The sequence below is a fragment of the Muntiacus reevesi genome, chromosome 1 (genome assembly GCF_963930625.1).
Source record: "Muntiacus reevesi chromosome 1, mMunRee1.1, whole genome shotgun sequence".
NCBI lineage: Eukaryota > Metazoa > Chordata > Mammalia > Artiodactyla > Cervidae > Muntiacus > Muntiacus reevesi.
This window is the reverse complement of record NC_089249.1, coordinates 22,783,502-22,808,041: the sequence shown is the minus strand read 5'-3', so window position 1 is coordinate 22,808,041 and position 24,540 is coordinate 22,783,502. Positions and strand designations below refer to the sequence as shown.

Genomic DNA, 24,540 nt, shown 5'->3' with positions numbered 1-24,540 from the left:
AGGAGCCATGTGGGCGCTTTTTTTTTTTAATCTTTTTAAACCACTAGCAAAGTGCTAACAAATAAATAGATACAAAGCAAATTTGCAGACAGATACTTTACCATCTGAGCCACCAGGGAAGCCCTTCCTGATATTTATAAGGCATATATTCTTAAAAGTTTTATAAATCCTTGAATTTATAGAATAAAATTTATATTTGTATTTACATTTTATATTTTTAGAAAATATCTGTCTATAATGCATATTTATAGAGCCAACCATTGAAAGTTTATGACTGAAAAATATGTATAACTCTTAGACTTAGTGACTCCATGAATGTAGGAGTTATGTATCTTTTTCAAATTAATAAATTCTTACTGGAGCATTTAAAATAGTTTAAAAATTTATGCTTTTTTGTATAGCAAATGGAAAATGTGTTCCTGTTATAAATCTGAGTCACCACTGATTTTGACACTGTCCTTACTTTTTTTTGGCCACACTGCACAGCATGTGGGAATTCTAGTTCCCTGACCAGGGATCAAACTCATGCTCCCTGCATTGGACGTGTGGAGTCTTAACCACTGGACAGCCAGGGACGTCCTCTTACTTTTTTTTGTTTTAACTTTATTATTATTATTATATGTTCTTAGTTTTTGATGTTCTTTTAAATTCATCTCAAACTTATAGTTTCTGGCTAAAGGTCACTACTTTCATAGATATTTTTCTCTTGAATTTTATCATTTGAATTAGCACCTGACTGTAGTTTCTTCTCTGAACAAATAAACAAAATATTTTATTTTTCCTATCATAGGAATTTGTAAGTATGCAACCAAGAATAGAGAATGCAAAGCTGTATGAGGAAGCCCATGCTGGGCTCATTCAATAGCTAGCTACTAGCATAATAGGGAGGGTAAGTCAAATTAGCACTTCACAGATTCTTTAGTATCTCAGGGGCTTTTCAGAGTGACTTGCTAATAACTGAAGTATTAGGACATCCATGAAAGCTATGGAGCTCTAATATTTATTATTGAAAGTTCTTAAATTGCAAAGGTGTTACAAAATCTGTTTGTAAGTTGATTACTTGGCACTTGGAACTCATTTACTCAAAGAGGAAATGTAATTGATGATTGGTTATCAGGCTAGTCTATAAATTATGGGTTAGCTATACAACACTCTAGCAAGGAAGCAGACTCAATGGGAGGGTGTCCTTGTTGGTTTTTTTTCTGAGACAGAACATGTGAGGACAAACTTACAAATGGATACTCAGTACAACAAAGAGGTAACAGAACAGCACACCCCATAACTGGCTAAGCTACAAGAAATTTCCAAAAGTGATGGTATATTCCCTTGTGCTTATTATGATATCTGAATACTCATATTAAAAAAAAGTCACATACCATCTATGGAGATTTGGTTAGAAGTTTGGATGACTATTTCCACAAAGGAAAGTCAAAGATGACTTTCCACAAAGGCAGAGAAACTGCTACATGGGAGCAGGTAAATATTCCCTGTTTTTGGGAAACTGACATTCTAACTGAGCTCTTTTAATCATGTGACTCTGAATGGAGTCCCCCTTCCCTGTGAACTTTGCAGAGGGAAATCACAACGCACAAGGGGCTAAATTGGGTGGAGCTGTGGGAGAAGGGATGTGCTCATTCTAGGATACCACAGATCCCTATGCTAGCCCCTGTGCAGCCAAGCACACGTTTGTCTACGACAAGTCAAAAGTCCATTTGCTTTGCAACTCATTATGAGTCTGAACTATAATAACATTGGTTTTCTTTTATGGTTACTTACAAAACTAATTTTATTTAACAAGTCAAACAATTCAGAATTGTATAAAGAGAAAAAATAATAATCTTCATACCTCCTTGGAATCCCACCACTGTAAATTAACTAACAGTAATAATTACATTCTTCTTCATCTTTTTTAAAAAAATGGAGAGTATTTAAAGACATAGAAACAAGGACGTGAGATGACTTACATGCATTAAACTTTCTACTTTCAAAAGAGAGTAAGAGGTGGAAGAGATGTGATAAAGAAAACTGAGGAAGCAAGAACTTCTTGTTATGTTGCCTCCTACTTCTCCTCCTGGGGTGACCCTGGTTTCACATAGTTAAGTAAGGATAAGGGCATTCTTTGTTCATAGGACTCCAATTTGCCTACATTCTTCTCTTCCTAAATCACAGCTATGGCTCTGGGAAACAATTCATTAGGTCAATAAAATGCTGGAATGCATGACTCAGATAAGTTATGAAGTTTGACTATTTCTGGATATTTCAGTAGAGAATGAACAACTATTTGGCTTAGAGGATTCAGGTTTTCACTTAACTGATCACCAGGGACTGGGCCACATGATCTGGCCCAGCTTTACAATCTTATTTTTTGGCCATGGTACTCAAAGACTGAACATTCACTACATTATTTATATATGGGATTGGTGGTGGGGGAAAGGGGAGACATTGACAGGCAGTGCTAAAGGACTTACGTGTCACCTGCGCTTATGGTCATAATTTTCTGCAGGCCCCCAGTGTTTAGAAGATCCCGTGCATTCTGGTAACTATTTTGGATTATATTGTTCAATGTGTAACAGGCAGAGGCTGTAGTTTCAATGAGAAGATCAGTACTTGGGACTGTGTCAGGAATTATGGAAACCAAATCAGGTAGAGTTTCTTTGGCTACAAATGAAAGAAAAAAGAACACTTGATTAAAAAGATTGTTTCTTAACCTTAGGATCTCAATAACATTTAAGAATAAACATTTGGTTAGCAAATATGAAAGGATGCAACCATTTTAATATTCAAATTACAAAAAGAAAAAGATTTTAAACAATATGATATTATGTGCTCAGCGCACTGGAACTCTTTCCAGAAAGCAATCTGACAGCAATGTCAAAATTTTTTTTTAAATATTCACATTTTTTGATTCAGTATTTTCACTTTTGAGAATTCATCCTGAAGATATCACTTTAAAAACTGAAAAAGCAGAGATCTTTATTATAGTGTCATATAAAATGAAAAATTTACAAAGTCTAAACATCCCAGTTATATGACTATGATTAATTAAAACATGTCTTCAAAGCATCTCATGCATCCCAAAACATATCTATGAAGCATGTATAATAACAAGAAAATATTTATTAATATTTCATGTGCAAATAACTGATATACTTAAAGGAAAACTCATACAGAAGAAACCTGAGAAGAAATACACTAAAATACTAATAGGACTTATTTTTCTACAATATTGATGGTGAACTCAAAATATTCTTTAAAAATTATCTGTACTACCCAAAGTTTCCTTAATGTGAAAATAACAACATTATTTAAAAAAAGATAAATTATTTAAAATTTATTTTTTCACTACATATGTAATATCCTGGTTACAGAGTTTTTGTTTAGCTTTTTCTATTGTAACAAGAGAGGTTTTCTTTTTTCTCCACCTCTAACTACTTTGGACTCTCTTTGAAAGATAGCATGCTTCTATTGCTTTTGTTGTTGCTCACAGCTCTTTAACAAAGTGCTGTGTTTATCATGGTTGTACAAATACTTCTGCCTAACTTCATTGTTTCTTCATTTGAGTTTACATGGCACCTTGAACTGCACTTCTCTCTCTGATACATGCATGCATGCTCAGTCATATCTGACTCTTTGTGACCTCATGGACTGTAACTCAACAGGCTCCTCTGTCCTCAGAAATTTTCAGGAAAGAATACTGGTGCTGTGTGTGTTTAGTCACTTGTATCTGACTCTTTGTGACCCACTGAACCAGTAGCCTGCCAGGTCCCTATGTCCATTGGATTTTTCAGGCAAGAACAATTATTGGAATGGGTTGTCTCTTCCTACTCCAGAGGGTCTTTCTTGCATCTCTTGCACTGGCAGGCAGGTTCTTTACCACTGTGCCACCTGGTAATCCCTCTCTCTAATACCAGACTATAATTAGTTACATGCATGTCTGAATTCTAAATGGAACCATGAGTTTCTTGAGGATAATTATTGTATTTATTTCTGGATTTCAACATCGATCACTATGCCTAAAAGAGAAATTCAATAAAAGGAAATGAACTGTATGTCTTCCTTTGATAATACCTGGAACTGATTGACAGGAAAAACATACCTTCTGCTCAAAGGCCTGAACACTTCCTTTTTCAATGTTGTCTAAGCATCACAACGTAATGTTGGCTCTCAGAGCTGAGTCTCTGAAGCTACACTTCTAAAATTTTAGTCCTGTCTCTGCCACTTCATGGCTGTGTGGTCTGGGCAATCTACTTAACCTCTTCTATGCTACATTTTCCCAATATGTAAAATGGGATAATAATAGTATTTACTTCACAGGACTGTTTTGAGGGATTAAATGAGTTACTATGTGTGAACTGTGTCACAGTTCCCTGCACACAGTAAGTTCTCCACAGATGTGAGTTATTACCAGAAGGTTTCCTCCTTTTAGAAAGGTAAAACACAGAATGAAAAGCCTTGAGAACCTGATTTTCCTTTTGCTGAATTTAGGTTGACAGCATGAAAACAAGTGTGAGACAATGACACCAGAAAATGTCTAACTGATCTCTCTGCCAGATGCAGCTATGGGTGGCTGAGACCAGGCTGCCCGGACTGAGACTGATCCCTGCTGAGAGTTTCAGCTCTCCTGCCTCTGTGTGACCAACAAGAACGTTCAATTCTACAGATCAATTTTATGGTTGAAACTTTGGCTTATGTTTGAGGAGGAGTGAGAATTAGAGAAATTAGAGTCTTTAACATTTTATATCTTGTTTGTTTTTCTTAGGAAAGTAATGTAACTGCTTACAATGACAAAGTTAAATATTACAATATAGTAAAGGAGGGTCATTCTGTCTTTATACACACACACACATACCCTGTGGACCTGAGTAAATACATTCACTTTGAGATAGTTAAAATTAGATCTTCAACAGTGAAATATAACATTAAGGGCCCTATCATGATATTGGAGGATCATAGCTCAATGTCATATTGTTGAGGGAGACTTTATTTAATGCTGGTGCCTTCACATACATTAGGTTATCTGATCCCTGGAAAAACACTGTTCATAGTGATTACTAATTTTACTCAGCTTAGGGCACTTAAATGACTATCCAAGGTGACATGTGGCAAAGTAGCATTGGAAGACACAGATCAGTGTCTTCTGCATGAGACCTGTTATTCTGTCACCATGCCAAGTTGCCTATCTTCAAGTTTTTAAGAAAATATAATTTCAAGTTTATTTCTGTAAATCTACGTAAAATGTGATGACTTCATTCCAAGTCAACACATGGAAAGTTTTACTTGGCCTACAAATCTCAAGAAAAACAAAAAGCTTATGTTTCAAACTGATTTTCGTTTCTTCCTGGCTATTAATACTCTAAATCAAGACAGGTTATTTTACTCAAATTACATATTTGACATAATGCCAATATGGAATTCAAAAATTGCATTTATCTTACTGAAGCCTCTTCTCATGATTGTCCATAAAACCTGGAGAGGTTTATCAGTGAAATCACCTTTCGTAACTTGTGGGGCTACAGCTCTATTATCCTAACAGCTGGAGGATGGTGGAACCTGAGACAATAGCATTTCTGCCCTGAAGGCACAGGCTCAGTGTGTAGAGCACAGTTCTTCTCATCAGCTGTGTTCTAAAGATGGAGTCAATATTTCATTTGAGAGAAAAAAAAAAATCAAAGGATAATACACCTGATTGAAGTACAGCACAAAAGTCCATAAAAGACAATGAGGAGAACACTTTCATAATTTTGAGATACTGCCTTTGGCAAGTTTCTTTCAGATTTCACTGAAAAATTTCCAGGCTCTCTGCATTTATAATGGGCACAAAACCATTGTATGAGACCTCCTGTTCAACGTTGTGCTGTTGGTTGTCTTTGAAAATGACATTATTAAAACACAACCACACTGTGTGAGTTTGTGTGTAGATTCCAAAGTAATCTAATTCATTAAAAACAAACAAACAAACAACTATACTGGAATTTCTGAAAAACTGAATTTTAAGTAGTCTGAAATGACTAATTTATGGAACATTAGGAAGCATGATTAATTTTAGCATTATCATCCTATTATCTCATTTTACAGCTTTTGACTTAATTCACAAACATTTACATATTCAGATATAAAGAAAATGAATAAAAAATTATGTTATTTGAAAGGGTAACATGTTATTATTTTTGTCAATAATACGGGCTTACAAAAAAGGGAGCAAATGTGTTTTATCGTATTTATTCTAAAACCTATGCCAAATCTGCTATATTCAATGACTCATTCTTTCTGTGATTATCCGTCCATCCATTTTTTCTAGTATAACAATGACCAAGCTTCTTAAGTGAACAATCACTGTGTGTGTGTGTTTATTTAATATTTTAGAAGGATGGTGCTTAAGCAGATTACACAGAACATTCTGAAAGACATGCTTTAAAAAAGACTTCATCGGATGGCATAGCTGAGGGCCAAGAAATATTATATATATTACCTACCTTGTTCGTTATTAGTATGGTTTAAAATTTTTCTCCAGTAGTAATTGGAACAAAAATGAAGTTGGATACTAAGAAAAATCCTATTTGAGACCAGTGTGAAAGTCTACTCTTGATGTCTAGGTACACGAAACCCAGTTCTATTGATCACATTTTGCTTTTTATTCACACTTTCAACTCATCATTGTAAAAAGAATGGGATAAGGACAATGTTTTTGTTTTAGTGCATTTGTATTTTCAATACAGACACATTACATCTAGAGATTTATACTCACCAATTTCATTCTGTAGAGAAAGATTCCGAGACAAATTCCTCAGCAGAGAGACGGCAGTCTTTTTCACACTTGGATCACCAATATGCAGCATCTTTCGTGTGTGCTGAAGGCCATTTTCCTTCTGGACAACCGTCTGAGCTACTGATGTTGGCATCTGTTTTGTGAGACATGTCCTATAAATACTACGATATTTCATTTTGGGGTAAAATTTCTAAGTTTCTGTAGATTACTAGAGATTGTAATATATAAGATGTTTATATAATATAAGATGTAAACATGTTTAAAAAGCTAGCTTCAAATTCTTATTAAGTTTTCAATTACTGGATAAAGACAGTTTATTCAGTATTTTAAAATAAAAATATTGGATTTGGTTAGCTACAATGTTTTTTGCATCAGTTTAGCTGAGATGGTAAAGAGTCTGCCTACAATGCGGGAGACCTGGGTTTGATCCCTGGGTCGGGAAGATCCCCTGGAGAAGGAAATAGCAACCCACTCCAGTATTCATGCCTGGAAAATTCCATGGACCGAGGAGCCTGGTGGGCTACAGTCCATGGGGTCACAAAGAGTCGGACATGACTGAGTGACTTCACTTCACTTTACTTCATAAATAAAATGGGTCTGTCTTTCCCTTTCCTTTCTTTTTCATCATAATCTGCTTTTTACTCACATTTTCAGTTCATTGTTGTGAAAAGAATGTTTTAGGATGAAATTTATACTAACGTCATAAAATTTATTGTTTTTTTCCTTTTTCTATTTTCTTAAACTATGTGTATAATACAAAAATACTCTCAACTTTGTGGCTCTGGTAGAACTGAGCTATAAACCAACTGAGCTGAGAAAAATCTTATAGGGAGATGTCTTTGATTACTATTTAAATGTATTTACTGGCTGTTGGCTTATTCATATTTTCTGTTTCTCTAGTTTAAACTTTGGCATTTTATATATCTTAATAAACTTATCCATTTCTAAAAAGCCAGTTTATTCTGAAAGATATATTGGACTTTAAAAGAAAGGAGTATATGGCTAGTCAGATTACCTGTAACTCTATGCTCTGTATGGGAGGCTGCATGTGCAAGTTTCTTGTTTCAGGTCTAAGTCCACCAGAAGCAAATCTTAACTTGGAATCAGGCTGGTCACCTACTTTCACAGGTCTGAGTATCAAGTAGGCCCTACCTGGCATCAGCGTAAACCCCCAACAATACTGGGGCCTTAACTTGTGTCTGCAACTTGATGTATTTTTATTTGAAGCTAATATTAGGTCACTGTGCCAAAAATCCATACATTCTTAACCATTCTTGAGGGTGTCTATCTCCTGTTTATCTTACCTAACACTGCTTGCTTTCCCTACCTCCTGCAGACTGTTCTCCTTACATTCTCCACTATACCTTCCAGAGAAGGAGTTAATATAGGAGCTAGGATTGGTTTCAGGGAGGGAACAGGAGGTCCTTAAAATTATTTTTGTGTTTATAATAATCTTTCTCAAGGAAAGAATCTATCATTTTTATTAGATACTCAAAATATCCATGAGTATCTCATGGAAGTTTAATAACCACTATTTTGCAATGTTTATTCCAAAGTTACGCTTTGTCTTTCACTAATTTGCAGAACATTCCATTAGATTCTTTTCTCTCCTCTGAGAAAAATCCTTCCTCTGTAGGATTCTGTAAAACTCCTCCTCCTTGAACATGGAGGTATTCATCTCTCTTTCCAATGGTCCATCTAAGTAACTACATCTTTCCTCGTATGCAAAAGCTCTGCTCTTCTGAGTCACTGCCATTGAGCTCTATCACTTTCATAGCATTTTCTTTGTCATCTCAAGGTCTAGTATATAAAAATGATTATGGAAACATGAATTCTGATTCATTGAAGGAATGGGAGAGGCTGACATGGAATGGCCTTGAGAATTTGCTCATAAGGAAAATAAGCAATGAGATTTACCAAATAGAGATTTCATATTCCAGTTTTAGGGAATTTGTGAAAATGACTGCTATAACTATTTACATATAGCAATTTTAGTTCATATTGTCCTGATTACTAACAAAGCTGAGCATCTTTACAAATGTTTAATGGCCATTTCTAGATTATGTTTTGTGAAATGCCTGTTTAAATCTCTTGTCCATTTTCAATTTGGTTGTCTATCCTTTCATTGTTAAATTGATGAGTTTTTTTTTAAAATATTTCCTAGATACCAACCTTTGTTACTTATATGTGTTATCAAAATCTTTTCCTCTTCTGTGCTTTGCCTTTTTACCGTCTTTTGCTAGCATCAGTTCAGTTCAGTCAGTCAGTCCGACTCTTTTTGACAGCATGGACTGCAGCACACCAGGCCTCCATGTCCATCACCAACTCCCAGAGTTTACCCAAACTGTTGTCCATTGAGTCAGTGATGCCATCCAACCATCTCATCCCCTGTTGTCCCCTTCTCCTCCTGCCTTCAATCTTTCCCAGCATCAGGGTCTTTACAAATGAATCAGTTCTTCGCATCAGGTGGCCAAAGTATTGGAGTTTCAGCTTCAGCATCAGTCCTTCCAATGAATATTCAGGACTGATTTCCATTAGGATGAACTGGTTGGATCGCTTTGCAGTCCAAGGGACTCTCAAGAGTCTTCTCCAACACCACAGTTCAAAACCATCAATTCTTCAGTGCTCAGCTTTCTTTATAGTCCAACTGGCACATCCATACATGACTACTGGAAAAACCATAGCTTTTAATGTATGGACTTTTGTCAGTAAAGTGATGTCTCTGCTTTTTAATATGCTGTCTAGGTTGGTCATAGCTTTTCTTCCAAAGAGCAAGCGTCTTTTAATTTCATGGCTGCAGTCACCATCTGCAGTGATTTTGGAGCCCCCAAAAATAAAGTCTGTCACTGTTTCCACTGTTTCCCCATCTATTTGCCATGAAGTGGGACCACATGCCATGATCTTGGCTTTCTAAATGTTGAGTTTTAAGCCAACTTTTTCACTCTCCTCTTTCATGTTCATCAAGAGGCTCTTTAGTTCTTCTTCGCTTTCTGGCATAAGGGTGGAGTCATCTGCATATCTGAAGTTATTGATATTTCTCCTGGCAATCTTGATTCCAGCTTGTGCTTGTTTGCTAGCATAAGCTATTAATTTTTATATAATCAATTCATGAAACTTTTATGTGCTTTTTATGTCTACTGTTAAGAAATCTTTCCCTATTTCAGGTCATGAAGATATTCTATGTTAACATTTAGAATCTCTATTGTTCTATCTTCCACATTTAAATCGCACTGCTGCTGGAACTAATCTGTGGGTAAGGTGTGATATAAGAAATATGTTTTGTTTTTTTTCAGTGGGTATCAAATTAAGTGTCTTTAGTGTTTTAGAAACTTGAAAACTGCTTATTTCAATGGATTTTAACTTGTGCAATGTACTTTTTAGTTTTATTTGTATACAACATAATGAGTTGATACATGTATTGATATACATTTGTGAAATAATTACCACAGTAGGTTTAGATAACACCCATCATCACACATAGTCACAATTTTTTTCCTTCTGTGATGAGAACTGATACAGTTACTGTTAACTATAGTCACCATGCTGTACACTACACCCCCAGAAGTTATTGATATTATACTTTATACTTCACATTGTATTTACAGAATTTTCTAAATGGGCAAATTTTATCATCCCATCCCCTTTCCTTATATTTTTTGTGTTTTTTGTGTCATTTAAAGATAATGGCCATTATACTTGAGCTAATAAAGTTTACATTAAGGTATTCTTACTGACAAGAAATTACTGTCATATTTTATATAAAAATTTCATACTCTATCTTTTAGAAGCTATTCAGTCCAGTTCAGGTTCTTTGCCATCTAAGACACATGGCCATCAATTTTCAGTGATGTCTCTGTTATGAACACAGGTAGATGGACGGAGTATTTTCTAGAACTATGTTTAATGGCCAGTTTTTAATGTTTTTCAGTGATTCCTTTTATAAATGACAAAGCCAAGTATTCTTTTTATCATATATCTAACACAGAAAATCAGGGAGTGCAATAATTAGAAAAGAAGTACATATAAGTCAAAACTTTAATAAAAAGCATCTCACAACTTAAAAGAATACAGTCCTCTTATTGAATAAATATCAAGAATAAAGAGTCTTTATCAAGAATAAAGAGTCCTCTATCATTATCATAGCAGCAGTCCCATGCTGCTAATAATTTTCTCCTATAAATCTCTATTTAAGTTCAACTCCAACAGCTTTGGGTACAGATTAATACCAGTTTAGTACAGTCTCCTTTCAGGGGACTGGACTGGTCTAAGGTTAGGTATGATTTTAAATGCCTTCACATAATTAGAACAGTTGTGAAGATATCTCCATTTCCTGGATTCCTTTTGGACTCAGAACTCTCCTGGAATCTTAGATTTCTGTTTATTTATTTATTTATTTATTTTATCCCAGCTAAATTATTACCAAACACAGAGATTTTGTCTTATTCATCACTATATGCTTAGCACTAGTCTAGTACCTTTTAGTGCTCAAATACTGTTTAATAAATGAATAGAGGAATTAGAATCTAGGTAACAAACTACATATTCAGAATTGAAGTGGCATATTCCTGTATATTAGGTGGCAAATATTCTTGTTTTGATAGGAATATGGAAACACTTCTGAATGGTTTTGATCCAACATAGATTTTGGAATGGAAGAGGCTTAAATCCAAATTAAAGGGTTAGCTCACATTGAACCACCCTCAGAGCACAGTGAGCTTAAATCATAAATACACAGCAATTTAATTTCTGATCTTTTCTATTACGTTGACTGGTTGTTAGTTAATAAGAGCTTCTGTAGTTTGGGAAAATGAAAGAAGTGGTTTTGGGAAACCAAGCATGGGGAAGTGGGAAGATAAGATGATAAACTATGTCTTTCTGTCTGTCAGGGCTCCCTGGCCACTCCCCATTTTCTTCTCCTTGTGCACAAATATGTTTTAAAGAATTTCAAAGAGATTAAAGTTTGGTTGTATTCTTAACCACAGTGCTAAAATTAGAGAAATACTGGCTTCAGTATTTCACAATTTTATTTGAAGCTGAACAAGCTTTTGTATAAACACAATAAAAGAATGAACATGGCTTCTCAAGTAAAGAACAAATAATATTTTTGTTATCTACAAGAGTGCTTTCCTCTCTGATGATGAATAATTAGGCTGGCCTTATAATGAACTACTGGAAGAGAGATTAATCATTTTATGATCAAGGCAAAGAACACAAGCTTAGTTCAAATAATTAAATATTTATAGAATTCCTTACTATGTTGCAAAATACATGGAAGAAGGAACAAGTTTTTACTCTTTTTTTAAAATAAGTTTTTAAGACTTCCCTGGTGGTTCATTGATTAAGACTGCACTTCCAATCCAGAGGATGCAGGTTTGATCTCTGCTTGGGGAACTAAGCAAAGAATAAAAAAATAAATAAAATTTTATTGGAGTGTAGTTGATTTACAGTGCTGTGTTACTTTCTGCTATACAGCAAAGTGATTCAGGTATACATATATATGTACACACATTCCTTTTCATATTCTTTTCCATTATGGCTTATCACAGGACCCTGTAAGTTTTTACTCTTTTTAGTATTTTGATTTTGCTGGTATAAAGTAAGTACATCTGAGAAGAGACGTCGCTCTTCATCTTGTAGTTGACTTTCTGGGACACAAAAGCACAGACGTCCTTTCCAACTGCAGTGGACATATGTTGTCTCTGCCTTCTGGCAGTCATTCTTTTGTTAACAACACTGACTTTCCATCAGAGAGTCACTCTACATGGTACAAGTGGCAGTGACCCTTGCTCACTCAACCACATGCCCCTGAAATTCACATGTGAACACACAACTCAGACTTGACCAGTTAGATCACAGACTCCTAGCCACAAAAACTGATTTGCAAATAGCTAAGTTCTTAGAGCTATTGGGAAAATAGTAGCAGTTTCTTTTCTTGTGGAGACACTGGGCTGGATGATAGGTAAGCCTGAAATCACCGGTGGCTATCTTTGCTGTAATATGAAGAAAGCCTTTGAGAAAGAAACCAACAGAGGAAAGAAAACAAAGGCCAGAGATAGAGAATCACAATTACAATCCTGGGGCACCTATATCCCACCACAATAGAAGGAAAACCCATCCTGGACTTTCAGTGATATGAGTCAAGAAATTCCTTTCTTTTGCCTAAGCCAGTTTAGGTAGGATTTTGAGACTTCTTGCTGAAAGAGCTCTGACTAACACTGATAAATACTGAGTCTTTCACTTACAGTTTGACTTGGCTCTGCAGAAGCTGAGGCTGGAAGTCCTGGAAAGCCTAACTCTCTGGCAATTCCTGAGAACTTTCTTGACTAAAGCAAGAAAATTGATGGTTTTACTTCACTATCATTTCTGAACTTAATGTAGGTGTCTCTATAATGTCATTATTTTTAAAAGTAGCATGATACTCACTGGTCCACTTCCTGCTGTGAGATTCTGGAGAGCTCCCAAAGATGCTTCTTGAGTATAGTTTCGGACACTCTTGGCGATCAAGGACAAATACATTCGTATCACGATGGAGTGCCACAGCCACTCCACGCCCTTGGGGTTGCTCTTTTCCTCTGGCATTGGCATGTCCTGGTATTGCTAACACACACACAATGGAATCCAAAATTAAAGACTCCAAGTGATTTCTACAATTCCATACCCAAACCAAGAGACCAGAAGTATTGTCTTATCTAGAGAGACTAATAAGAAGACCTTGAACATTAAAAAGGCACACATGTATGATTTATAATTACTTAACTTTTAGCCCATGATGATTATTTCTCCCTCACCATGACAGAGAATACAGAGAATTAAGCAAAGACTGTTCTAGAATATTTTTCAGGCTGCTGATAAGCTAAAAGCTAAATTAGTCACAACTGCTCTGAAGATAAGAAAAACAGGCCTCTTTTCACAGAGTCTTGTGAAGTTGTCCAGGATAGCATGAGGATTCTAAATTTACCAAGTATTCTCCACATTCATCAACACTGTGGTACTCTGAAGAGTAGGAGAGATCACATTCCTTCAATTTTCATAAAATGCCAGTCTGGAAGGTATCCTTCCTACGTGGTTTGCTTTTAGGATGTCTTGTTTGTTTTCTAGAACATTTAAAGCTGAATGTCTGGGCTTCTTTTAATGTTAAGACAATGCTATACCAGTGGCCACATGGTATTAAGTTTACTTCCTAAACTGCGGGGCACAGAATAGTATGGTTTGATGGCTAGCAACATAAATCTGGGGCCAGATTGCCTGGGATGGAATTCTATCTCCACCACTAATTCGCTGAGTTACTTCGGGAAAATCAATTAACTTTTCTGTATCTCTGTTTCCTCATCAGTAAAGGAAAATATTAATAATACACACCTCATAGGATTGATACAAAGATTAAAGGAACTTAAAATAGAGCCGGACATACACTAAGTACTTAGAAATACACACGCACAATTATTCTTTCAAAGACTTCCCAGTATACCTCTTTTACTTTTCTGCTTCGACTGCCAAAACACCCAATACTTTTGTTGTTGTCAGCCTGGATATTCCGGTTTTGAATATAAATACTCTGAGAGTATTTCTCTGGGAGCTCTGCCTCCAGCTGGTAGGAGAGGTTATGAAGAATGCACACACAGTTCTCTGTGGCCTGAGAAATAGGACATGAATATAGATTATATATATGTATATATAGGTAACATCGCAGGTATCATGTCACAGAACTTTTGAGGCTTTAGATCTTACAAGGTTAACTGGATGCAACAGGGTGTGCCTGGACTAGGGGGTGCCTGGGGGACTCACTAAGTATGGCTAGAAAGGCTAGGTTAAATCATAAATGGTCATGAGCACAATGCTAAGAAGTAGAGGCTGAATTTTTTAAAACATTGGTTTTTACAGAGTGTTCAGAATGATTTTATATTTTAGGTACATTGCTTACCAGCCATGTGGAGTTGGAAGACAGGAGGAGATATTGCTTATAGGGACCAATCAGGAGTTGACTACAATAGTCAGTATGAAAGATGCACAAATTAGGGTACAGTAGCAGCATTAAAGAGGAGTGGTTAAACTGAAGAGTATTTCAGAAGTAGAATGCACATGATTTGTTGTCCAGTGGATGTGGGATGTGATGGAAGAGAGGAAGTCCTCGATTACTTAGATTTCTATTTTCATTTGGTAGATGGTAATAACTATTAAGAAGGATTATACAGAGGAGCAAGTTTGGGGATGAAGGAAGAGATGAATTTCATTGCTGAAAATGTAGCATCTAAGCTCCTTTCAAATATCTAGAGGTGTTATACAGTTTGAAATTTGGGTCTGGAAAGTAGAAAGAAAAACCGGACTACATAGATTTTAAAATTTATGAGCATGTATGGGAAATCTTAAGCTCAACAAATGAGTTAATGAATAAAGCCAAACCCTAGCGGCTACTTCAAGAATACTCTGAAGTCTTAGTAAGACAAAATAAATAATTTAATATGAGAGATATCTAACTCTTAAATCACCTTGTCATCTGGCTGGTAATCCGCAATGGTGCCTCTGACATAATGGACCAGTGAGTCAATCAGTCCATCACACCTCCTCATCACTTTTCTCCCTTCAGGGCCAGCTGAACTCATGTTTCTATCAGGAAAAACAAACAATCAGTCATAAGATTTAGGCTTAGGCTGAGATACACTTAGGCTCTGTATCTAATAGGTTTTTGTTTCAAAGCTTTACTTTTGTTTCAAAGTTTTTCCCAAGGGTTTGAAAAACTGGAAAATTTGTCAAAGTATGACAGACTTGTCCTAGACTCAATAAATCACCAATTGCCTACAGTCATCAAATTTGGACACAGCTTATAAATATATTCATAACACATAATAGTGTAATATAAGCCTTCTGTCTACTTTATTCCAAGCACCAAGGTCAGAGCATTATATATTTAATCTTCACCCTACTTTTGAAAGGGTATAAATATATGAGGAAAACATCTTACAGTTAAAAGTAGAATAAATGGCATATTAGCTGTAGCAATATACTACATGTCCAAGTTTCAACTTATTCCGTGCCTTTACTCTAATTAAATTAAAATTTCTTAAATTCTCTGGGCCTTAGCTTCCTCATTTGTAAATACAGAGTGTTAGACTATACCATTTGGAGGTTTTCCAGGCTTCAATATAAACTGTTACTGACAAATATTAAACCAAATGCTCTAAAATGTGATGATTTTATAATTAAAATGACAGAGAGATGTCACGAAAAATGCAGTTTCACAGTGTATAAGACCTAAGTTACAAGCATGACCTATAAACATCTTTGCACTTAGTCTATTTCTAATTTGGCTAAGCCATGACACTTTTCTATAAACAGTAACTAAATCTACAAGTGGAAGGTGCTTCCTTATAGACACTGAAGGTTATCAAATACAGTAAAGTAATATATTTAGGGATCATATTTCAGATTCAGATAATGTTTTTATGCTGGTATTACTATGTTCCTTTGCATTAATTTTTCTTGTCAGCATTAACTATTTAAAAATTTTTTTTCCCAAAAATGTTAACAGCTGTATAAACACAAATGCCAAAAGAACGACTTCAGGTTTATAGAATTTTGAGAACCACCCTTATTCTCTTTTGCTAACTTCATTGGCTAAGAACTATTCCTATAAAATTTATCAGACCAGCTCCTTTCACTGTAGGCAGAACATTACAAAGCATATTCTTTTTGTGTATAATGTCTCAGTGTGATACTCAACATTGAAAGAACTTCAATTCTGAGAACTTTGGGGGTCATATTTTCTTCATCTTTAATATACTGCACTAAGTGATTCTTAAAAGCCTTTCTGTCCACAAATACTGTTTTCAATACATATTGTCAAAGAACAAAAGTACCTGGCATTGTATAAAGAACTTCAGGGAACAAGGAAGGAGCACCCAGCACTGCACCTGCTCCCAGGGAGATCACATCTATAATATAAAGCTGTCTTTAACCCATGAAAATGCAGTTTCAGAATCCAACCTAATAGCTGAGGAGATAAGACAAGTACCCTAAAACTAAGCATGTACTAATAATTTAATGGTTGCTGAATTGATACAGTGAGTTTTTTATTTTAACAAAATTCCCTCTGTGACTTTGGTTCTTATTTGGTGTTTCTAATGTAATTATTCACTTCCTTATTTTCACTGTACTTGAAAGATTTTTGATACTTTGTCCACTAAAAGAAAATTATGAATTGGCTCATAGACTGTAAATAAAACCATTTTTTCCTATAATTTTTTTCTCAAGAAATGATTATTTGAACCAAGATCCTCTGTCTATTCTCTGAGCCCGTTAAGGTCATGGGATCTTAAGCTTGACAAAACTTGAAAAAGTATCTTTCATAGTCTTCTTATATTGCACATGGAGAAACTGAGGACCAAAGAGCTGAAGTTACTTTTACTGGTGAGATTAAGTTAGTGGTGAAGTCAGGATATGAGAGCTGTTTTTTATTTTTTATTCTGTGCCGAGGGCGGCACCAGAGTAGAGCAAACCTTATCTAACATTCATTCAGTCTGCCATTTGTTTAGTAAGAACCATATGTCCCCCAACTCCGAGACAGTGTTATCATATTTTAAAGCTTCCCTTTGACCTTTTCAGCATCTGGCTTGGAGAATGGCAGTAGTTTTAAAATGGCTGGGACAAATCAAAAGGTCTTTCTTCCTAGTGAAGCCCCTTACATACCGTGCAGATAAATGACTCAGCTTTGTTTAACTTCAGGCTGTTTATTTTGGGTGAGGATGGTAATTCAATTTGGCAGTACTTCCAGCTCACACACACTAACTGTTGTCTTGTAGTTTGGTATTATCCAGACTCTACTAGCTTGAAATGGGACTTATCAGGGGTTCCTGACAGCTGATACCTTTGCTGACAGAAAGTGCATGGAACACTACTACCTCAATATTTGTTCTCGCATATCAAAAATAGTTCCTACCTTACTCAGATACTCAGAAATATAAATGATAAGGGTGGATTATTTTACAGCAATACATCCATGAATAGAGGTCACTAGTTAGAAAGGAATTTGCTATTGTATCACTCTGAAAATAATCAGTAATTATTAGGAAATTATTAAGAAATTCACCTTACAGTATTTTTTCAACAGTTAATACATAAATTTGTGGGAATGAGAGAATTAACATGGCTAATCTTAGGAAGAATCAATCCTTTCACACTGTGTCTCCTGAGTCCTGAGAAATATGTATCACTGTTTCCTAGATGTAGCCCGATAGAGGTTTAATATGGAAAACTACCTCATGTTCATGTTCATGAAATATATTAAAACAACTATCTTGTTGAAAAGTAAAACAGAGCATAAAAACCACAGTAGTTACTCGATAAAAGTTCATTATCAGAGTTATCAATGAATATATTGGGTTGCCATTTCCTTCTCCAGGGGATCTTCCTGACCCAGGGATCAAACCTGAGTCTCCCACATTATAGGCAGACGTTTTACCCTCTGAGCCACCAGGGAAACCCAATGAATATATTGGAAATGTTTAATTTAGTGTCTATGGTTTGAATTTGATTAAATGATGAATTTATTTCCCCTTCGTATAATTTAGCAGAAGTCTGAGTAAATATGTGAGCACCTTTCTAGAAATTAGAAGCACCCTGCTGTATATTAAAATTTAACTACCAGGTCTTTGGGGCCAGGGGCTGGGGCCTCAGGAGGAGATGGGTAGAGAAGGATGTGAACTACTCTAAATATAAAGGCAGGGCTGTTTCAGAGCTCTTCACCTCCCCTGGGCCTGAGTAGGAGGATACCAGCGCAAACTATAGCTGCTTGTGTTTGATATTAAGAATTTTTTTGTAATGTGACCTGTGAGGGGTGAGAAAAAAATAGAATCTGAACCTCTGTATGTCTCTGACCAAAACTTCACATAGGAGGCTTCAGGTGATTTATCTAAAAGTGAATCAGTGATTCCTGACTCTCCCCAGGACCATTTATCTCACACATTCCTCAGTGTCACAATCAAAAGGAGGGGAAAAAAAAAAACAAAAACGGAAAACAAACACCCAGGACCTTGCTGGAATGAAAATAAAGAACTGTCTTTGTTAAGATTAATGACAATATACTTTAAATTCTATGGCAAACCAAAGTGTGAACAGTGTCAAATGATAAGAATAACTGCAATTTAGTGCATGTGCTAGACATTATTGTATACTTTGCAAATATTATGCTTTCACAAAATTCCTGAAATTAGGGTGTGCTGAATTTCATTCAGATTCCTGACCTATGACTATTTTTTAAAATCAGATTTACCCACTTCTAATGGGATTTTTAATGGCCCTATCATAAAAAGTTATATGTGTGGGGCTATGTGCAGGCAAGCTGTCAAATATAGTCTTATCAGCATTGAGAGAAAGTTTGTTACAACACAGAATGTCCAAATGTCATATATGGACAACTGGAATTAAAGGCCATAGTTAGTCACCAGGGTATGAGAATGGCAGGCAATAATAGGATAGGAGTGAATCTTTTCAAGACATTTCACCGACAGGTAATTCTAAGATGCAGAAAATAAAAAAATAACACAAAAAACACGAGGGACTACTTCTTCTGATAATAGGTGGTATTCTAGTAACACACAAATTTACATGTATGCTAATATACCTATCTTAAAGGTCTAATCAGCATACTTAGTGATCACCACAATGATTTTTAAAAAACTCTGGCTATATTTTCATTTTCACCAACAATTTTAGGCTTCCTAATAACACATGTTATAAATTGTATCCCAAGTGGTACCAGTCAATTTAATAACTTGGTCTGAGTCCATTCTAAGACCCAATAGAAACCTGATAAGACCTTGGCTGATAAGGAGGCATCCTTCTTCCTCTTGTTATTTGAGATTTAGGTCTGGGCTTTTGTTTAGCTCTCAGCTGATACATATCAAACAGTTGGGCCTTGTCTGTGATTAACCTGGAGAAAGCAGCAGAGGCAGCTTGTGGTTGCACAGAACAAAAGGGGAGCCTCACTTGAACTGGCAGAGGAACAAAAACTCTATGCCAAAAGAAGGGTTTGTCTGTTATTCGGAAGTCAACATCAGATCCTGCAGGTAACCGCAAACATCAGCCAAAGTCAGCTGCTCATTCTGCAAACAGAAGCAACATTGGGAACAGAACAAAGCACATGTCTTGTTCCTTCCAGGACAAGGAACATCAACTTTACTAAAGATATGTCTTACAAAAAAGGAAAACAGTTATTTAATAATAAGAGGAATTAGACTGTCATTTAATTATCTAATTCTTAATTATTTGAGTAACTAAATAGGATTATGCACAGAGACAGACCAGATAAATCTTTTTGTCAGGAGTACTCAGAATAAGGGATAACTAAGCAAAGGTAAACAGAATGAAAAGCATAGTTAAGGAAACTCAGATTCAGCAAAGTTCTGAAGTTTGATATCCAGGTATGTGTAAAAAATGAAATTCAAAAATACAATTACATGTTTTATTGTGCAGGAGTAGACAGATATAATTGAATATATTAAAAATATACATGGAGATATTCTTTTTCCAAAAAGTAGTTGGTATTGATATTACCAAAAACCTTGTCCTTAATCAAGAGGCTCATCACGATTAAGGTTAATAATTATTGCTTTTCTTTCTAGAAAGTTTGCTTCCTCTGATTACTCCCCATCCTAGCTAGATCTTCAGTGATAAGTGAAAATGGAATTTTCTTTTAAGACTTATAAAGTTTAGTACAAATAACTACATTATACATTCATTAAAACACAGTTACTAAACCATGACATATGTAGGAAAGAGTTAAGTTTAAGTCATTTGCAGGTGAAATGCATTACCAATCGCTTTTCTTCTTCATTCAGCATAAAATACAATTAGGAAAAAGGAATATGTTTCATAATGTTCCATAGTAATGTTTTGTCATTTTGTCCTATTATTCTAAACAAAATTCTGAGGTAGCCTTTACAATGCAGAAATGGTTGTGTTTTTTTTTTTTTTAATTTTTATCTTATAATGGAGCGTAGCTGATTAACCATGTTGTACTAGTTTTAGATTTACAGCAAAGTGATTCAGTTATATATACACATGTATCTACTCTTTTTCAAATTCTTTTTCTAGCTTATTACAGAATTGACCAGAATTCCTTGTGCTGTTGGTTATCTATCTTAAAAGAAGCAGTGTGTATATGTCAGTCCCAAACTTCCAATCTATCCCCTCCCCCTAATCACACACTGGTTCTCTCAGTCTGTGAGTCTTGGAAACATCTGGTAATCAGATGTGGAGATAAAATTAAACAAATGGCTAACAAATAACAGGACTTCAGGAAAGCAACTTTTCAGACTTTTGTGAATTAATATTTTTATATGGCAATACTGAAAAAGGACAGAAATGAACCAGTGATGGAATGATGAGCTATGATTGAGGAGACATTCATTCACACAGCTACTCATCCTTTACCACATGTGACTCTCCAGTCAACATTTTCCCCACCTCCCAGGAAACATCAGTTAAGCAACTCAGGGCCTCCATGACAGTCTTTTCAAGACCGTTTCTACACTTCTTATCACATGGATTGTGATTATCTCTTCTGGTGTGTTTCCCCCACTAAACCTGGAGTTCCTCCAGGGCAAAAATAGGTCCCATTCCCCTTTGAAATTTCAGAAATTTAAACAGTGCTTCGGATACAGCAGGCACTCAAGGACTGGACAGGGCTGGATAAGAGCAAGAGGAAAGACAGACCAGTGGTAAAATCCCAAGAAGCATGGATTATCTGCTTTTCTCAAATTTCTGATAACTGCTACTATTATTGTGGAAGAGTCACTGGCACTTAATTTCTTCAACTGAAGAATGAGACTGCTAACAGAGGCTGCCTCAGAAGAGTCTGTGTCTGGCCTCAAGTGTTTTCCAGAACTTTTGAATATTACTTCTCTTTGGGGTAAGCATTCCCCCCACACTTTCTAGTCGGACAGCAGCCCACAGTCTCACATCTGTCCACTTAAGTGCCTGTCTGACCCCTGGAGGCAAGGGAAGCGGAGTGGGGATAGTTCTGGTTTGTAGCATTTGCAAACTTCTGTGGTGTAAATATTCCTACCATGGCTGATTTCAAGGTGGCAACATGATGCCACTGCATGCGGAGGTATGGAGAGATTCTAATAACTGCTTCTGACAGCTCTACCACAAATTGGAATGTATCAATTTATTTTTCTTCTACTAACTTTACTATTCATTATGCTAGCATATTGTTTAAGAAAAAATTGCCACAGTCCATAGGGTCGCAGAGAGTCGCACATGACTGAAGCGACTTCGCATGCATGCACGTGGTGTACCTGACAGTTTTTGAAGGATAACCCATGTGTGTTCTCCTGTCTGAATGCCACCTCACATTATGGCATTGGAGCTGGCAACAGCTCCAGGTGGGCAGAACTGGAGTCACTGTCACAAGTTCATTAATGAAGCAAACACTTTACCTGCAGAGCATATTCACTCTGCACCACTGCTACATAAAGACTGGGGTAGTCCCTCACAGAACTGATCTCATCATCAAGTTAATCAAGAGACAAAGCCACTGGTATGCAGATGTTTTACTCCAAAGCAGATTGAAGGAATTTAGCCACACTAACCTAAGTCAACCACAATGTCAAAGATACACTCAGGATGCCAATTCATTGTTGGTTCCACACTCAGCAGGGGAGACAATACCTCCAATGAACTTGTAGAAATTATATTTGTTAACATTTATGACCTTTTTATGCAGTTAAGATTCATTTTTATCAGAGCTAGTCAACACCAGTCAAAAATCTTTTTAGAGTAACTTGGAGTCAGAAAAACCATAATTCCTAAAGATATATATACCCCAATGTTTTTTGCAGCACTATTTACAATAGCCAGGACATGGAAGCAACTTAAATGTCCACCAACAGAAGAATGGATCAAGAAATGTGGCACATATATACAATGGAATATTACTCAGCCATAAAAAGGAATGAAACGGTGCAATTTGCAGAGACATGGATGAACCCAGAGATTGTCATAGAATGAAGTAAGAAAGAGAAAAACAAATATTGTATATTAACACATATATGTGGAATCTGGAAAAATGGTACAGATGAACCTATTTGCAAAGCAGAAATATATACACAGATGTAAAGAATAAACGTATGGACACCAAACGGGGAGAGAGGGAATAGGATGAACTGGGAGATTGGGCTGGACATATTTACACTACTCTGTATAATACAGATAACTAATGAGAACATACCGTATAGCACAGGGAGCTCTAGTCAGTGCCCTGTGGTAACCTAAATGGGAATGAAATACAAAAAAAGCGGGTATATATATACATACACACACATATGTAGTTGATTTACTTTGCTGTATAGCAGAAAATGACATCGTATTGTAAAGCAACTATATACTCCAATACAAATTTAAAAATTAAAAAGAAAAAAGAAGTAAGCAACTATTCAGAACACAGCTCTGCTCTCATGGAAATCCAGTCTATTTGACTGAAGGTTCCCTATAGGTCATTTCTTAGGTTCTAATTTACATCTCCTTACTGACTTTTATGCCCACTGTGACATCTACAAAGCCAACTCCTCTCTTGGAAAGACCTCCAACTTCATATGCTTTCTGTCTTCTCTGTTAATAGGAAATTCAGTGCAGAGGTTCTACTTGCATAGAACTCTTTAAAAAAGACAATTACTGAAACACATATAACACCTATAATAAGACAGAACATGACTGTGAGGTTACGAGACTGTAAAGGGCAGAGGCTTAATCCACAGCAGAGCAGTTTGTAAGCACGTATACAGTTTGTATACATTGATTAATATCAACATATCCGGGACAAGATGAAGAGCTTGGTTTTGGAGACAGGCTTCCTGGATTAGAACCAGCTTTGTCTCCTACTGGCTGTATGATGTTGTGAAAATCACTTAACCTCTCTCAGCTCCAGTTTCCTTATCCATAAAATGGGAAGGCCTACTTTACAAGGGTCACTCTGAGAAGAAACCGAGTAAATTCTCATAAAGCAATTTGAACAGTTTTTACAACATAATATATAATAAATGTTAGCTATTATTATTATAAACTAGATATACAGATGAAATAAGAATAGATTATTTTAGTAAGCAAATACCACGATGCTCAATTTCCCAGTCTTTGTGTAGTATTCTGCTTCTGAAAGTAGTTCAAACCAGTGCTTTGGATTGTCTTTGCAAACAGTTTAAAATGGTATCATTATGATAGGAGTGGATTTAGGATAAAATATATCTGAAAAATGTGCTTCATTCAAACCATGCAAGTCTGTTATTCCTTGTTTATAAAAGAAGACTACAGGACAAAATTTGTAACCAACGTCTTTGTCTTTAGATTCCTACCTTCCCAACATACCTTTCAAGTTGATATAATTTTTCTACTTCACACAGAACTTATATTTCTATTCTCCCCACACTCTGAATTTTGCTTACAGAAGAAGAAAATTAATTCATTAGCATGTTTTATAATGCCCCCATAGTCTTGCCTTAGCTAATGTTTCTAACTTCTGTTTCATTACTTTCCATTACAAATTTGTTACCTTGCCAGGCTTGATTATCCACCTAATTTATGATGGATTTTAATATGCTCATTCATTCATTTACCCATTTCACTCAAATACTTTATACTTGCTTACTACTATGTGTCAGAAACCTTGCTGCTGCTGCTGCTGCTGCTGCCAAGTTGCTCCAGTCGTGTCCGACTCTGTGCAACCCCATAGACGGCAGCCCACCAGGCTCCTTCATCCCTGGGACTCTCCAGGCAAGAAA

The 24,540-nt window shown here is 35.9% G+C and overlaps 1 protein-coding gene across 1 annotated transcript in view; it reads right to left on the bottom strand.

The window, feature by feature from the left end:
• Positions 1 to 24,540, bottom strand: part of PKP2 (plakophilin 2) — a 91,133-nt gene that overhangs the window by 7,178 nt on the left and 59,415 nt on the right. Inside the window, exons 7-11 of the mRNA XM_065939384.1 lie at positions 15,253 to 15,370; positions 14,235 to 14,399; positions 13,190 to 13,363; positions 6,746 to 6,899; positions 2,469 to 2,658 (exon numbers count right to left, since the gene is read on the bottom strand). Coding sequence (XP_065795456.1) covers positions 2,469 to 2,658; positions 6,746 to 6,899; positions 13,190 to 13,363; positions 14,235 to 14,399; positions 15,253 to 15,370 — 801 coding nt within the window. The remainder of the gene's footprint in view (positions 1 to 2,468; positions 2,659 to 6,745; positions 6,900 to 13,189; positions 13,364 to 14,234; positions 14,400 to 15,252; positions 15,371 to 24,540) is intronic.